The 16674-nt window shown below is 44.3% G+C and overlaps 1 protein-coding gene across 5 annotated transcripts in view; it reads left to right on the top strand.

Moving 5' to 3' along the window:
- The window catches only part of LOC115164273 (serine/threonine-protein phosphatase 2B catalytic subunit gamma isoform), a 69678-nt gene that overhangs the window by 43452 nt on the left and 9552 nt on the right, over positions 1 to 16674 (top strand). For 3 of the 5 annotated variants that reach the window (XM_029716580.1, XM_029716577.1, XM_029716581.1), the window contains exons 4-11: positions 4143 to 4254; positions 8874 to 9019; positions 10596 to 10735; positions 13086 to 13163; positions 14804 to 14898; positions 15590 to 15715; positions 15950 to 16027; positions 16504 to 16594. In XM_029716580.1, the coding sequence (XP_029572440.1) occupies positions 4143 to 4254; positions 8874 to 9019; positions 10596 to 10735; positions 13086 to 13163; positions 14804 to 14898; positions 15590 to 15715; positions 15950 to 16027; positions 16504 to 16594 (866 nt within the window). The remainder of the gene's footprint in view (positions 1 to 4142; positions 4255 to 8873; positions 9020 to 10595; positions 10736 to 13085; positions 13164 to 14803; positions 14899 to 15589; positions 15716 to 15949; positions 16028 to 16503; positions 16595 to 16674) is intronic. The other 2 variants (XM_029716582.1, XM_029716578.1) reach the window with 1 other exon arrangement.

Genomic DNA, 16674 nt, shown 5'->3' with positions numbered 1-16674 from the left:
GCCAGACATTTGCTCGGTCTAAATTGAGGATGTGTGAGCCATCCATTTGATTCTCCTGTTGGCCCTCCTTTGCCTCACCGCCTCCTCATTCCTTTCTCCCTCTTTGATGCAGGAAAGTGCTCTAACCTATGGACCCCTCCCAGCCTTCAGCCACCCCCAGGCAGCACACTGCTGTCTCAGGCTGAAGTGAAGTGTGTGTGTTTCGAGGTGAGGGAGGTAGCAGCCACTTGTGTCTGACACACAACGTGCTGTTCTGCTGCCTTTGTCTGCCTCCCCCGCTCAACGCACGCAGGCAGGGAGAGAGGAGAGAGGGGGGGAGGGAGAGAGACTCATTAAATCGCCCTTCAGCCTGAGGCACTCCACTCAAAGGCCCTCACTTAGACTAGAGGTCCTTTCACTGACTCTAAACTGCCCCTCTCCTCACCCTGGCTCCCTCCCTGGCCTGAACCTCTCCCCATGGTCAACCAGTCCCCTAGTCATTGTTAACCCATGTTTGACAAGCCAAAGAATGACAAGGAGTTGGCATGATGACACAAACAATCCCAAGTCCCTACCTGCACTTCTCAGCTCCGTAACATCCCATCCTTCCTAGGAACTCCGGAATTATGGGTAGCGCAATGCCCACTTCTCTATTGTGTATTATTTGAATGGACACCTGCTGGCCTTGGTTGCCTTGGCATCCTGTTCTCAGGACATAATGTAGGGCTCTGGTTGTGTTCCTGCCTGGCTGTATTTTAAAGTAGAGGATGAAGAGTGAGTGGGCTGAGAGAGAGGGAGACAGAGTGGCAAGCCAAGTGGAGACTAATGAGTGCTGCTACCTTGTTTGTCTGTCGTCTGAGGCTGGAAAGTGGAAGGGGAAGCAATCTCATTTGGATTGTAAATGTAGCCCGCTTTTCATATTGTCGTCACACATTAAATGCGGCCCGAACTCTATTTGGGTACTGCATCAAAGAGTGTCTGAGGATAAATTAATTTTGATTGAATCTGGTGTTTTTTTATCCTCTCCCATTGAGAGCCCTAAACGGGGAGAGAGTGACTAGTCTGTTGTTGCTTTTCAGAGGAGACCTGGGCCCGTAGCCATAAAGCAGCGCAAAAAAGGTCCTTGGAATCCTGTTAAAACCTGTTTTGACCAAAAAAAATTAAACATCTCCGAGTAGGTTTTAGGACAATGTTAAGACACTGCCCAGACAAACTCTGAGCCAGGAGTAAAATCAACTCATAAAAGTGTATCTCAGATGGTAATCACTGTAGTTTGAGGCAAAGGAAAGATTGTGATGATGCTCATTGGCATTGTTGCAAATCATGGGGAATAACCAATTGTGATGAGGCATCGCCAGCTGGGAACTCTATAGCACGCTTCAGACAACCACGGTAAATGTGACCACATCAAATTTGGCAATGGTTAAAGGTCCAATGCAGTTGTTTTTATCTCAATATCAAATCATTTTTTGGGTAATAATTAAGTACCTTACTGTGATTTGTTTTCAATTGAAATGGTAAAAAAGAAACAAAAATAGCTTCTTAGCAAAGACCAATTTCTCAAGCAAAAATGTTGCTAGGACTGTCTGGTAGTGGTCTGGGTGGGGAGGGGGAAACTAGCTGGTTATTGGCCGAGCGGTTTGGAACTCTTTCATATCGGTCTATTAACTCATTTTACCGCCGGGTGATGTCACTAGCAGGCCAGAACTCCATCCCACCAAAACAGGCTGCGGTTTCAGGCGGTCTTTTCAAATAAACAGTTCTTACACTAAAAGGGCATTATCATACTTTTCATAATTTCACAGTACTAGTCCAACCTCATAGTGTGGAAATATATTTAAAACACATGAAAATCATGTTTTCGACAGCACTGGCCCTTTGAACATTTGATCATTTTTACCTGACATAATCACTTTGCCTATTGACAAATACAGTATGTTGGCATAATTGTATAAAAAAAAATTTTTTGCTATTCTGATGGTTGTTAAAAGCAGAATATCGACTTACTGTTATATCAACACATTAACATCAAGTCACTAGCTGATAATGTTGCATACAACATTGCATATAATGTGAAATAGGCCTTGTGAAATAGTTGTCAAAGTGCAAGAGATACTGTTGCATATAGATCTAGAATATTTATGGCTTAATCATATATAGAAATATCAAAACATTATTTTAAAGGCCCAATGCAGTCAAAAATGTGATTTACCTTAGTTTTATATACATTGAGTATACAAAACATTAAGAATGATACAGACGGCTATGATCCCTTATTGATGTCTCTTGTTAAATAGACTTCAATCAGTGTAGATGAAGGGGAGGAGACAGGTTAATTAAGGATTTTTAAGCCATGTGAGAATTGAGAGATGGATTGTGTGCCATTCAAAGGCTGAATGGTCAAGACAAAATATTTAAGTGCCTTTTGAACGGGGTATGGTAGTAGGTGCCAGGCGTACCGGTTTGTGTCAAGATCTGTAAGGCTGCACGTTTTCTCACGCTCAACTATTCTTTATGTGTGTATCAAGAATGGTTCACCACCCAAAGGACATCCAGCCAACTAGACACAACTGTGGGAAGCATTGGAGTCAAAATGGGCCAGCATGTAGGACACCTTGTAGAGTCCATGCCTTGATGAATTAAGGGCTGTTCTGAGAGCAAAAGGTGCGCAACTCAATATTAGGAAGGTGTTCCTAATGTTTGGTGTACTCTGTGTACATTTCCACACTGAGGTTGGAATAATACAGTTAAATTGTAAAAAATTATGATAATGCCGTTTTCGTGTAAGAGCTGTTTGAAAATACCTGAAATTTCAGCCTGTTTTGGTGGGATGGAGTTTTGGCCTGTCTGGCGACATCACCAAGCGGTATACGTTAATATACCAATAACAGAGTTTCAAACCTCTGCCAATATCAGAGCTTCCTGGTTACATATCCCTCTCATTAGGCTTGTCCAATTAGGCCCATCACTCAGACCACTCCCAGAGGTTGACACAGGAGTGAAAATTAATTATTGTCCATCTTGTCCTGTCAAACTTTTTCGCGTACTTGTCTGTCCCATCCCAATAAAAATCACTTCCGACCCATGCAAATTTTTATGCGCAGCCTGGTTGTAGCTAGATACTTTCGAGTCGCGTTGGAGACAATTTTAGCTAATCCTAACCTTCTCTTAACGTGGTAGGTTGAGATAATTAGGTTAATTCTCCTAACCTGCAACGAAAAGTCACTTCTTATAGTCAAAACCAGAAGATATTCCCTGAAGTCTTTGTTTCCACTAATGCGATACAGACGCTCTGCGTGTGAGTAGCCTAGCGACTGCTTGTTTTGGCTGCTGCTCAGCGCTCAAGAGACAGTTGCCTGTACACAACTGATAACAACCAAATGAGAACCCGCAGGAGTCCTCTTCCCGCTTGTAGCAAAATTCTTGCTTAAGAAATTGCTCTTTGCTAAGAAGCTATTTTTAACCATTTTAATAAAAACATAACACTAAGGTACTTAATTGTTACCCTGAAATTATTCGATATTGCGATAAAAATTGTTAAATTGTCCCTTTAACAACTCCAAAGCAATTGCGTGTGGCACACAAACCACTGACTCGCTGCATTTTTCTATTTTCAAGACACCTGCTGGTACAGTAACGCTTAACTGCTCATGAGGTGTCCTAAATACAGTATCTGTCGCCTAGATGGGACTCTTATGACTGAATAAGCTTAATGTATAGCTTTTATTTTTACCCATAAGGATAGGTGTAAAGTCTTTATTCTCAGCACTTACAACCAATTTCTACTCTTAGGCACTTTGTGGATACGACCCCAGTTTTAATGCGCTGTTTTATTGTTTTTATTTTTGCGGTGTACTGTAGACACGGGCCATCTGGTTGGTTGAAGAGGTGTAGGCAAACCTTGGACTGGGGCGTATCTGTTTTAAACCACCTGTTACAGTTTACTATTCTCCTCGTCCTTACAATCTGGGGGGCCTGGTCCTGTGGTTCTGTGGGTTTTGACCTTCTCAGCCTCAACAGAATGTAAACGTTTATTTTGTGTAGAGATTTGTGATTTTATAATTCATGTTGGGCATTCAGGATCGATGTTGGGGTTGTGTGCTTGACTTTCATGCCCTGGTTGCCTTGTGTTCCTCACTCGCTCTCTGGCTCTCTCCTCTCAGTGTGTGCTGTACCTCTGGTCACTCAAGATCAATCACCCGACCACACTCTTCCTCCTGCGAGGGAACCACGAGTGCCGGCACCTCACGGAGTACTTCACCTTCAAACAGGAATGTAAGTATGCTGTCACTGCAGCATGATATGTCACACCAATGAGGGCGAGCCTAATGTGATGCAACACCGTAGGGTTCTACTTACAGATCAAAGGCCCTCTGCAACCTAGAGAAGCAAACTTGGCCCTACTCTGCAAACAGACAAAGTACATACTTGAAGGGGACATTCTTCCCCCTAGCTCTGTGGCTTATTGATGCCCTTGTGATAGTGCAGTATTATTTGTGGCTGATGAGCTTAGCAAGCGTTCAGTGACAGACAGACAAACCAAGAGATAAACAGACACTCAGACAGAGAGATGGAGTCATTTGCAGAGACAGACACGCACGCACGCCCACCCACGCGGGCACAAAGAGACAGACAGACAGACCCCTCCCTGCCTGTGCCCGGTGGCTGTCTCCCTGATTGAACAGCCTCCCACTGCTATGACACATCAGGATCAGGAAGCCTGTCAGTCACAGTTCCCAATAGTAACATCTCATTGTTCAGATGTCTTTATCCATCGTGCATAGAGACCACGTCTCCTCTTCATGGTGCAGCCAGACGGCGAGCTGCTGAGGCATGGAGAGCAGCCAGCCGTGCAGATGTCGTTATTCAGACAGTTACACACACAATGAAAGAGAGCTGACACACCCACAAGGTGTGTGTTTGTGCACGCGTATGGGTATGTGTGCGTGAACACTTATCGCTGTGCATTCAAGAGGCGGCACAGGTGTGAGGCATTAGTATGCAAACCTCATCAAAGAAACAAACCTTACTTTGGCGGACAGGAGAGGCAGCAACAACATTGGCAAACAGCATTTGAATGGGAAGAACCTATTGGAAAGATAGATGCTTCAGTCTAATTAGTTTATAATGAATGCATTCATTAGTATGCATTTAAACTAATTGAGAAGCGCTCGGCTGACAGAGGCAGTTAGCATTAAGCAACAGATGGCACCACTGAGAAGTGTTGCTCTTTTCTTCAGGATGAAAGTCAACATACTGTAAGAAATAGACTGCTCCCCTCCTGCTTTAGATTTAGGTGGCGTTCCAGGTCGTCGTTTAGCAGTCACCCTGCACAGCCGAAGATTTCTAGATCATGTTAATGTGGTTTCTTGGGATGTTTCTCCAGGTGTTGTGAGATCGGATCATCTGAAAAAAGATGACCTGGAACACCACCGGAGAGAGTGTGTGTGTGCGCCGGTATGTTTCTCAGGCATTTTGAGAAGCGACAGGTCTTAAGACACTGGGCGTGTTCTAAATGGCACCCTATTCCTTATGTAGTGCACTGCTTCTGACCCGAGCCCTACGGGTGCCATTTGGGACACAGACTGCGCCTAACCGTTGAGCCCAGTCAGTCCGTGTCTGTCTGTTGTGTACTAAAGCCTGGTCTCGTAACAGCAGCACTGATCCACCCTGGTCCACCTCCATCTGTCAGGACCTTATTATTTCTCCTCCACGGATGTCCTTCTTACGCAGCCAGGAGTTTGTGTAACTGACAACAGTTTAGCTCTGGGTCCTTTATGCACCTTGGGGAGATACATTGCTTTTTCACTTAATCGGTTACATCTTTAGCTGTAGATTAAATTAGCTTGGCTATTATCTAGCCCTAGTATTTCAAAGATACTTGCTGTTTGACTGTTGTTGTTTTGGTTGGTTTTTCAGCCTTTGGGTTTGTGCAAGGCTATTGCAAGACTGATACATTAACTTCTGTGTTGCTAGAAAGGCCTCTGAACATTTTAACCATATCAGGAAGCATGAGTTCCATACTGACTTCAAACCCTGAAGGCCAAATGAAGGGAGTGCCGTGCCGTGCCGTGCTCTCTCCCTTCCCTACCTTGGAATAGTTTGAATGCTACTCTCTCTCACCCCAGGGACTCACAGATTATCTTGCTTTCCTTGAGCTCTCAATGAGAATGGCCCCTGTCCAGCACTAAGTGCTGAACAAAAATATAAACACCACCTGTAGTGTTCGTTTCATGAGCTGAAATAAAATACATTTTCGATACACACACAAAAAGCTTCTCTCTCAAATGTTGCGTACAAATTTGTTTACATCCCTGTTAGTGAGCATTTCTCATTTGCCAAGATAATCCATCCACCTGACAGGTGTGGCATATCAAGAAGCTGATTAAACAGCATGATCATTTCACAGGTGCACTTTGTGTTGGGGACAATAGGCCACTCTAAAATGTGCAGTTTGGTCACACAGCACAATGCCACAGATGTCTCAAGTTTTGAGGGAGCATGCAATTGGCATGCTGACTGCAGGAATGTCCACCAAAGATTTTGCTGTGGGTAGAAACAAGTGTTATAACTCTCCAGTTGTACAAATTCGCTGAGGTTTCCGATCTTTGGCAGTTTGACGATAAGGCTTTGTTTTCCAGTCTTGTGGCTCCCAGATCTTGCTAAAGAGATCAGTCAGCACTTTGGTAGCTGTGTTGACATCAGCTTTAAGTAGCTCAGCCTGCTGAGAGAATCCCTGGTGCTTTGCCACTCTTCATAGCCTTGATGGCTGCTTGGACCTCTGCTTCAACTGGTGGGTCGGTGTCTTTCCCATCAATCTCATCCGAGGGTGGTGGGTCTGCTGGATCATTAGGCTTTGGCCAGTTGAGGACCTCTTCAAAGTGCTGGACCCATCTTGCAGTTTGTTCCTGTTTGGTTGTTAACATTTTACCTTGTCTTTGACTGGCATTGTGTGGTTGCTAACTTGGCCACAGAGCTGTCTTGTGATCTTATATACAGTGCTTAGTTCTCCTCTTACTGCAGCTTGTTCTGCCTTACAGGCCAATTCCTGGACAAAGGCTCTCTTATCCCTTCAACCACTCATTTTACATCTTTGTCCATGGTCTTGTATTGTTGCTGTGCTCGCACAATCAGCCTGGGGGATTTTGCGCTCAGCAGTTTTTTGCCCAGCCTTCTCATCTATACTGAATAAAAATATAAACGCAACAATTTCTATGATTTTACTGAGTTACAGTTCATATAAGAAAATCAATCAATTTTAAATAAATTCATTAGGTCCTAATCTATGGATTTCACACGACTGGGCAGGGGTGCAGCCATGGGTGGGAGCCCGGCACAGCCAATCAGAATACGTTTTTCCCCCACAAAAGGGCTTTATTACAGACAGAAATACTCCTCGGTTTCATCGGCCGTCTGGGTGACTGGTCTCAGACGATCCTGCAGGTGAAGAAGCCGGATGTGGAGGTTACACGTCGTCTGCGGTTGTGAGGCGGGTTGGACCAAATTCTCTAAAATGACGTTGGAGGCGACTTTTGGTAAAGAAATTAACATTCAATTCTCTGGCAACTGCTCTTGTGGACATTCCTGCAGTCAGCATGCCAATCTGTGGCATTGTGTTGTGTGACAAAACTGCACATTTCGGAGTGGCCTTTTTATTGTCCTTAGCACAAGGTGCACCTGTGTAATGATCATGTTGTTTATTCAGTTTATTGATATGCCACACCTGTCAGGTGGATGGATTATCTTGTCTTTTGAAGTGTCAGACATGGTGCGGACGTTCCATGCTCTAAGGCGGGCTGTGGTTTTGGGCCCAAGAAAACGTATCGCGCTCCTGATTTCTCGGGTGGGGCTTTCATCTGGTCAGTGTTGTGAAAGACAAGTTACACAATCTGATAAAAGTTGTCTATTAGGCCTGAATTAAAAGAAGCTTAAGCAATCACTTAGGAGGACACGACATCCCCTGCGGAGTAGCTAGTAACTGTGGAGGTAGTGGTTGAAAACATATAGGTTACCAGGCCCAAATGACGGATGTGGGAGCCACAAACCACAACACCCTCTGAAAACCCAGGCTATAGCTAATTGAGATGATTCCCTAGCAGTTATTTTGGCATGCATGGTTTTACTGGATCAAAAAGTGGCTTAGGTGGTGGGTCGGGGCAATTGGCCGCGGTCAGCCCCAATTATTGAGGCCCCCATCTTGGCTGTGGAGAGAATTTCTGTGTTTTAAAGAATTTTTTTGCAATTCTACACATTTTGCCATGGAGCTGAGAGAAAATGTTGCAGTTTTAAAGCAATTTTTTTCTGCAATTCAATGCTTAAACATTATAACAAAAATCAATAATTCTGAATTCAGGCGCACCGGTTTGAGTTTGTGAAGAACCGCAATGCTGCTGTGTTTTTCACGCTCAACAGTTTCCTGTGTGTCAAGAATGGTCCACCAGCCAAAGGACATCCAGCCAACTTGACACGTCTGTGGAAAGCATTGGAGTCAGGGCCAGCATCCCTGTGGAACGCTTTCGACACCTTGTAGAGTCCATGCCCAACGAATTGAGGCTCTTCTATGGGCAAAAAATTGTAATATTAGAAAGGTGTTCCTAATGTATTGACACTATCTATGTCCATTATCTTTTATACATACTTTATATATGATTTTAGTCATAAAGTTTACACTGAAATTGTTTTCCAATCCCGAAAATGTATTAAATATATATATATATTTTTTTACACTTTTACTAATGCAGAAAAAACCTGGCATGTAGTGAAGCTTAGTTTGACCTTGGTTACAATTGAAGTGGTACTGCCTCATTTAATCAAGAGTTTAGCAAGCGCAAGTAGATGCTCTCTGAAAGTGATAGTGAACCATATCTTATGTGAATCCCCTGTTCCATGTTTAGGTAAGATCAAGTACTCAGAGCGCGTGTACGATGCCTGCATGGAAGCCTTTGACTGCCTGCCACTCGCTGCTCTCCTCAACCAACAGTTCCTGTGTGTACATGGTGGGCTCTCACCAGAAATCAACTGCCTAGACGACATTAGGAAAGTAAGTCCGTGTTTGACTACAAACTAAGTTTGGATGAATTTAAACTCAGCAAAAAAAGAAACGGCCCTTTTTCAGGACCCTGTCTTTCAAAGATAATTTGTAAAAATCCAACTAACTTCATAGATCTTCATTGTAAAGGGTTTAAACACTGTTTCCCATGCTTGCTTAATGAACCATACATCATTAATGAACATGCACCTGTGGAACATTGTTAAGACACTAACAGCTTACAGATGGTAGGCAATTAAGGTCACAGTTATGAAAACTTAGGACACTGAAGAGGCCTTTCTACTGACTGTGAAAAACGCCAAATGAAAGATGCCCAGGGTCCCTGTTCATCTGCGTGAACGTGCCTTAGGCATGCTGCAAGGAGGCATGAGGACTGCAGATGTGGCCAGGGCAATAAATTGCAATGTCCATACTGTGAGACGCCTAAGACAGCGCTACAGAGAGACAGGACAGACAGCTGATCATCATCGTCGTGGCAGGCCATGTGTAACAACACCTACACAGGATCGGTACCTCCGAACATCACACCTGTGGGATAGGTACAGGATGGCAACAACAACTGCCCGAGTTACACCAGGAACCACAATCCCTCCATCAGTGCTCAGACTGTCCACAATAGGCTGAGAGAGGCTGGACTGAGGGCTTGTAGGCCTGATGTAAGGCAGGTCCTCACCAGACATTACTGGCAACAACGTCGTCTATGGGCACAAACCCACCGTCGCTGGACCAGACAGGACTGGCAAAAAGTGCTCTTCACAGACGAGTCACGGTTTTGTCTCACCAGGGGTGAGGGTCGGATTCACGTTTATCGTCGAAGGAATGAGCGTTACACCGAGGTCTGTACTTTGGCGCGGGATCGATTTGGAGGTGGAGGGTCCATCATGGTCTGGGGCGGTGTCACAGCATCATCGGACTGAGCTTATCATTGCAGGCAATCACAACGCTGTGCATTACAGGGAAGACATCCTCCTCCCTCATGTGGTACCCTTCCTGCAGGCTTGACAATGCCATACTGCTCTTTCTGTGTGTGATTTCCTGCAAGACAGGAATGTCAGTGTTCTGCCATGGCCAGCGAGGAGCCCGGATCTCAATCCCATTGAGCACATCTGGGACTTGTAGGATCGGAGGGTGAGGGCTAGGGCCATTCCCCCGCAGAAATGTCCGGGAACTTGCAGGTGCCTTGGTGGAAGAGTGGGGTAACATCTCACAGCAAGGACTGGCAAATCTGGCGCAGTCCATGAGGAGGAGATGCACTGCAGTACTTAATGCAGCTGGTGGCCACACCAGATACTGACTGTTACTTTTGATTTTGACCCCCACCCCCCCTTTGTTCAGGGACACATTATTCCATGTCTGTTAGTCACGTCTGTGGAACTTGTTCAGTTTGTCTCCGTTGTTGAATCTTGTTATGTTCATACAAATATTTACACGTTAGGTTTGCTGAAAATAAACACAGTTAACAGTGAGAGGATGTTTCTTTATTTGAGTTTAGTAGATAATAAAAAAAATCTGTGATCAATCAACTTTCTTTGACTCGCGGTGCTGTTCGTGTGTGTCTGCGCTCCAGTTAGACAGGTTTAAGGAGCCTCCAGCATTCGGCCCTATGTGTGACCTGATCTGGGCTGACCCAGGAGAGGACTACGGCAGTGAGAAGACAGCAGAACACTTCAACCACAACTCTGTTCGAGGCTGCTCCTACTTTTTCAGGTATGCTACCTGCTCTATATCAAGTTTCAGCTACCTAAGAAACTTATATGGCCAATAATACTGGCCATAAGTTGAAAATAATACGGTTTGCTACTTGAAGAGCTACTGGAGACCCACCAGGGATACAGCTGTGTTTTAGTTAGTTGAAGTATAGGCCCCTGCACTGTCCAGTTTGGGAGTATACTGTAAGTTATTTACCCTAGGAAGCGCCAGTCCATTGCCTCCCTAGCTGTACTAGCATTCAGAAAGTTTTTCCACATTTTGTTACTGCCTTATTCTAAAATTGATTTAAAAAATTACTCAATCTACGCACAATACCCCATAATGACAAAGCAAAAACTGGTTTTTAGAATTATTTTCAAATGTATTTAAAATGAAAAACTGATATCACATTTACATAAGTATTCGGACCCTTTACTCAGTACTTTGTTGAAGCACCTTTGGCAATGATTACAGCCTCAAGTCTTCTTTGGTATGACGCTACAAGCTTGTCACACCTGTATTTGGAGAGTTTCTTCCCTTCATCTCTGCAGATCCTCTCAAGCTCTGTCAGGTTGGCTGGGGAGCGTCACTGCACAGCTATTTTCAGGTCTCTCCAGAGATGTTCGAGCAGGTTCAAGTCCGGGCTCTGGCTGGGCCACTCAAGGACATTCAGAGACTTGTCCCGAAGCCACTCCTGTGTTGTCTTGGCTGTGTGCTTAGGGTTGTTGTTCTGTTGGAAGGTGAACTGTCAACCCAGTCTGAGGTCCTGAGCACTCTGGAGCAGGTTTTCATCAAGGTTCTCTCTGTACTTTGCCTTGATCATCTTTCCCTTGATCCTGATTAGTCTTCCTGTCGCTGTAAAACATCCTCACAGCATGATGCTGCCACGACCATGCTTCACCGTAGGGATGGTATTGGTGAGGTGATGAGCGGTACCTGGTTTTCTCTAGACGTGATGCTTGGTTTCATCAGACCAAATAATCTTGTTTTCCATGGTCTGAGTCCTGTAGGTGCCTTTTGGCAAACTCCAAGTCAGCTGTCCTGTGCCTTTTACTGAGGAGTGGCTTCCGTCTGGCCACTACCATAAAGGCCTGATTGGTGGAGTGCTGCAGAGATGGTCGTCCTTCTGGAAGGAGCTCTGTCAGAGTCACCATGGGGTTCTTGGTCACCTCCCTGACCAAGGCCCTTCTTCCCCAATTGCTCAGTTTAGCCTGGCGTCCAGCTCTAGGAAGAGTCTTGAAGGTTCCAAGCTTCTTCCATTTAAGAATGATGGAGGCCTCTATGTTCTTGGGGACCTTCAATACTGCAGAAATGTTTTGGTGCCCTTCCCCAGATCTGTGCCTCGACACAATCCTGTCTCAAAGCTCTACAGACAATTCCTTCGACCTCATGGCTTGGTTTTTGCTTTGATGTGCACTGTCTGTCAAGTGCACTGTCTGTCTTATATAGACAGGAAGTGTGCCTTTCCACATCTTGTCCAATCAATTGAATTTATCACAGGTGGACTCCAATCAAGTTGTAGAAACATCTCAAGGATGATCATTGGAAACAGGATACACCTGAGCTCAATTCCGAGTCTCATAGCGAGGGTCTGAATACTTATGTAAAGAAGGTATTTCAGTTTTTTTTTTACTTTTTGGTTTGTCATTATGCGGTATTGTGTGTAGATTGATGAGGGGAAAAATAGTATTTAGTCCATTTTAGAATAAGGCTGTAATGTAACAAAAGTGAATGGGTCTGAATACTTTCCGAATGCACTGTATATCTCGTTCCGCTGTCGATGAGTTTTTGCCACGCTAACTAAATGCAGGTGTCCGGCTAATTGCCTGAGCAGTCTTTGATGAGAGGTGGAGTAGGCTGGTGGGGTCATTGTAGAAACCCAAGTAAAAGCCAGTCAGCCACATAGATGGGCTGCTTCCCAAATGGCACCTTATTGCCTATATAGTGCACTACCTTTGGCTATGGCCCATAGAGCTCTGATCAAGGAAGTGCACTGTTTAGGGAATAGGGTGCCATTTGGGATTCACATCAAGTCTGCTCTCCTGTGGCTGTGGCCTACTGGCTGCCTCTGGAGCAGCTATAAGAGTCCATAAATACCACAGCCCTCCTTGGCACTGTTCTGCTCTGGCCTCAGTGGTTCAATTAAACCCTCCCTACCTCCCAGGCCAGAGGGCAAGAGACTGACAGGAATTCCAAATGTATTTCCAAAAGTAAAGAACAGCCAGAAAATGCTTCTAATGGCCACACGCTGTTCCTCAATGAATTTCGGTCATATCTCACACTACGTGGTTGCCAGACTGACTCTGTGAGGTCCAGCTTTAACCTCACGCCACTGATTGACTGTTTTTCTCTCTCTCTTGCCTTGCAGTTACCCGGCAGTATGTGACTTTTTGATAAATAATAACTTGCTGTCGGTAATAAGAGCACACGAAGCACAGGATGCAGGGTAAGTTTCACTGTTTACAGAGTAATACATTTAACCGTATAACGGATTAAAACATTTTTTAAAGTGAGGCGAAAAAATATATATATTAATACAAAAAATAAGTTCTACCCCTTGTAATAATATTAAACAATCTTGGGACAACACCTAGCGACCTCAAGAGATTTTAGCTTTTTGGTATTGTAGTGAATGGAGGGACAGGGAATAGAACATGGGTTGTTGCTGTGAAAGGCAAACACCCTACACATCGCACCAATAGGATGGGAATTATAAAGTGGCTCATGTAGCGAGCATCGCTACAGTGCCCTTTCCGAACGGGAGGCACGTCCCTGCGCTTTGACTACTCGGCACCCTAGTACGTCCTGGCGGCGCGTTCCGATACCCTCACGGCCGCCTTCCCACTTCTGCCACCAATGTAGCAAACGGCGTGGCAGGGAATCAAAACCGGGTCACTGGTGTGAAAGGCCAGAGGGTAAACCCTCTTGGTGGGAATGTAACGCTGCTCATATAGCGAGGATCATGATAGTATAATGGTTTTGGAATGACAGATCCACTAACCCAGTTTTAGTCACAGATGCATAGATCTACCATTTTTAATAATTGATGTGCTGCTGATAGCAGTCTACTAATCAGACTTATTCTTACTATACTGAACTGCTTCAGTTTCTGCTTGAGCTATTTAGCTTGAATTCTACACGTCTCCCGCTACCATACAAATAAGACGGCTGAAGCAAGCGCACACCTTCAGAGAATGTAGTTATTCTGTAGTAGTTCCCCTAACCACGCAGGTAGCCTAGTGGTTAGAGGGTTGGGCCAGTAACTGAAAGGTTGCTAGATCGAATCCCCGAGCTGACAAGGTAAAAATCTGTCCTTCTGCCCCTGAACAAGGCAGTTAACCCACTGTTCCTACGCCGTCATTGTAAACAAGAATTTGTTCTTAACTGACTTGCCTAGTTAAATAAAGGTTAAATAAAAAATAATTGAACTGCCTTCTAGCAAGAGACCATTGTGTTACTATTAGCAGAAATACAGGCTATTGCACACCCGATTTGATACCAAGCATCATGATATCGTTCTGCAAGGTAGGCCTACATTTAATTGGCATGTTTTTTTGTTTTTTTAAGGATGACCTTTAGAATTTACTGTTTTGGCATGCTTTTCCATATTGCAGATTTTATAGGGCCCTATATATACTGTATCTTACCTTAAGAAGTGTTTACCTCAGGTTGACTTCTGGCATCTATTGGTGCAATGTTCCATAAATGTCCAAATCAACTTAAAGTATCTACAAAATACGTTTTTTGCAGCGACAACAATCTGTAAGGCTACAGCTAACATGTTTTCCTTTTACCGTTTGCGATTCACAAATGATTTGATTCACCTCGATTGAAAAGCACCCTAACTATTACAATGGCAAAGCAAATCATTCAATTTCTCAAAATGAATTGTTTAAAAGAATCGATTCATATTAATTAATTAAATGAATCGCTCAATTATATTTCGTTTTTTTTTACTATTTTGAGAAATGTGAAGCAGCGCATCTGTTGTACAGTGCATTACATTTGTATGGCCTTACAAAAGAAATGTGGCTCTCTTCACCATTTTTATTTCTCAAACTAAGGTAATTTTGTCTCTCATCCCAGGTATCGGATGTACAGAAAAAGCCAGACTACAGGCTTTCCTTCATTAATTACAATCTTCTCGGCACCAAATTACCTAGATGTATACAACAACAAAGGTTTGTGTACTCTTTATATCAAGACTGTGATGTGTTATATGCATAGTGTAGTACGTGCCTTTGTGCTGTTGTAAAGAGCCATTTTCTGTTTACCATCAAACGTCACGTTCGAGTGAGCCGCGTATCCCTACATCAGAAATCTCTGTAACAGGATAGCTAACGTTGATGTCGGGACCTTGACAAACTTCCAGTGATTGAGTGAAGACAATGAAAACATGCAAGACTGGTGGCTATAGCTATTTAGCTCTATTTGTGATATTTGACTTTGCGTTGCTGGCTTGCTAGGTAATCAACCCTTTTGAAGACATCCGCGATGTTGTAGATGATAACCATCTGACTACGCGTTAACTTGCACAAACTGAATTTGAAGTTGCATGTGATCGTATCCTCTTCCATGTAAACAAACTTTCTGATGCACACGTGTGGACGACTATTCATGACGGGGCCGGGAAATGGGTCTATAGCTGTTGTCTGCTGGCTGGCATACAACCACAGGGTCAGGTTTCACAAATCTGGGATTTTGATTCCGGTCCCTTCTCTGACCTTTCTGCCCCTCCAGGTCCACTTGGGCTGTCCCCAAAATAGGACAACAATTGGCTGGTATTTTTTTGCCAGTGATACATTTAGTCTGTTAGTCAGAATGGCTAACTTGATCATTCTTTTGTTCTTTACATCTCACGCCAACTTCCAGCTGCTGTATTAAAGTATGAGAACAATGTGATGAACATTCGGCAGTTCAACTGCTCTCCCCACCCCTACTGGCTGCCCAACTTCATGGACGTCTTCACCTGGTCTCTGCCTTTTGTTGGAGAGAAAGGTATGTATATGCTCCCTGTCCATATCAGTGCTTTCGTCAGAGTTAAGAATGTGCCAGTAGAATTCCAGGAATGAGCATTGGAACATTCTAGCATGAGAGGGGTGTGTTTTGGTGCTAAAAATGCAACTACAAAAAAAAACAGTACTAGATCTGCACCCTAAAAGATGTAGCAAAGAGTGTTTTGGTGGTGGTGGTGCTAACTGAGTTGTGGTGGTACCTCCCTTCTCCGCACAGTGACAGAGATGCTGGTGAATGTGCTGAACATCTGCTCAGATGATGAACTCATGTCAGAAGGAGACGACCTGTGTGAAGGTAAGAGGAACAGCCAGGATTTAACGAGGCACGTTAAGACCCCCGCACCCCTCCTAACCCCACATTATCACTAGTGTTAGGAAGGTAAAGCTGGTAGCTTCATTTTTCATTACAGCTGGTTCATCCACAGCATGTCATAACAGCTCTGTCAGACAAACACACACAGTCTCATGTCTGGAGTTCATCTAGAACATCTCAGGAGTCACTAGAGCTCTGACGGAGCTCAACTCGACATTCCACTGTACCCTCCTCTCCTTTACTCCTCTCCCCTCCGCTTCCTCCTCCTCCTCCTCTGTTCCCCTCTACTTCCTTCCTTTTCTCCTCTTTACTCTCCTTTCTTCCCTCTGTTCCCTTACTTTTCTCATTTTTTTTTTCTTCACCTTCCTCTGCTCTGATGTTCAGACTATTTCAAGCAGTAGAAAGCATTATAATGGCCAACCAAATGCTTAGAATATTTTATTGTTGTATTTTATGAGAAGATGGTGGAATCCCAGCAGTGCGCAAGGAGGTGATCCGGAACAAGATCCGAGCCATCGGGAAAATGGCCAGAGTCTTCTCTGTTCTCAGGTGAAAAAGCCTTTCGCTCTCTCCGTCTCGTCATCACACACGACAGCACAAAGGCTGAGCTGAATGGCACACCATTCCCT

This window comes from Salmo trutta, chromosome 27 (assembly GCF_901001165.1).
Source record: "Salmo trutta chromosome 27, fSalTru1.1, whole genome shotgun sequence".
Classification (NCBI taxonomy): domain Eukaryota; kingdom Metazoa; phylum Chordata; class Actinopteri; order Salmoniformes; family Salmonidae; genus Salmo; species Salmo trutta.
This window is presented reverse-complemented; position numbering and strand designations above follow the sequence as displayed.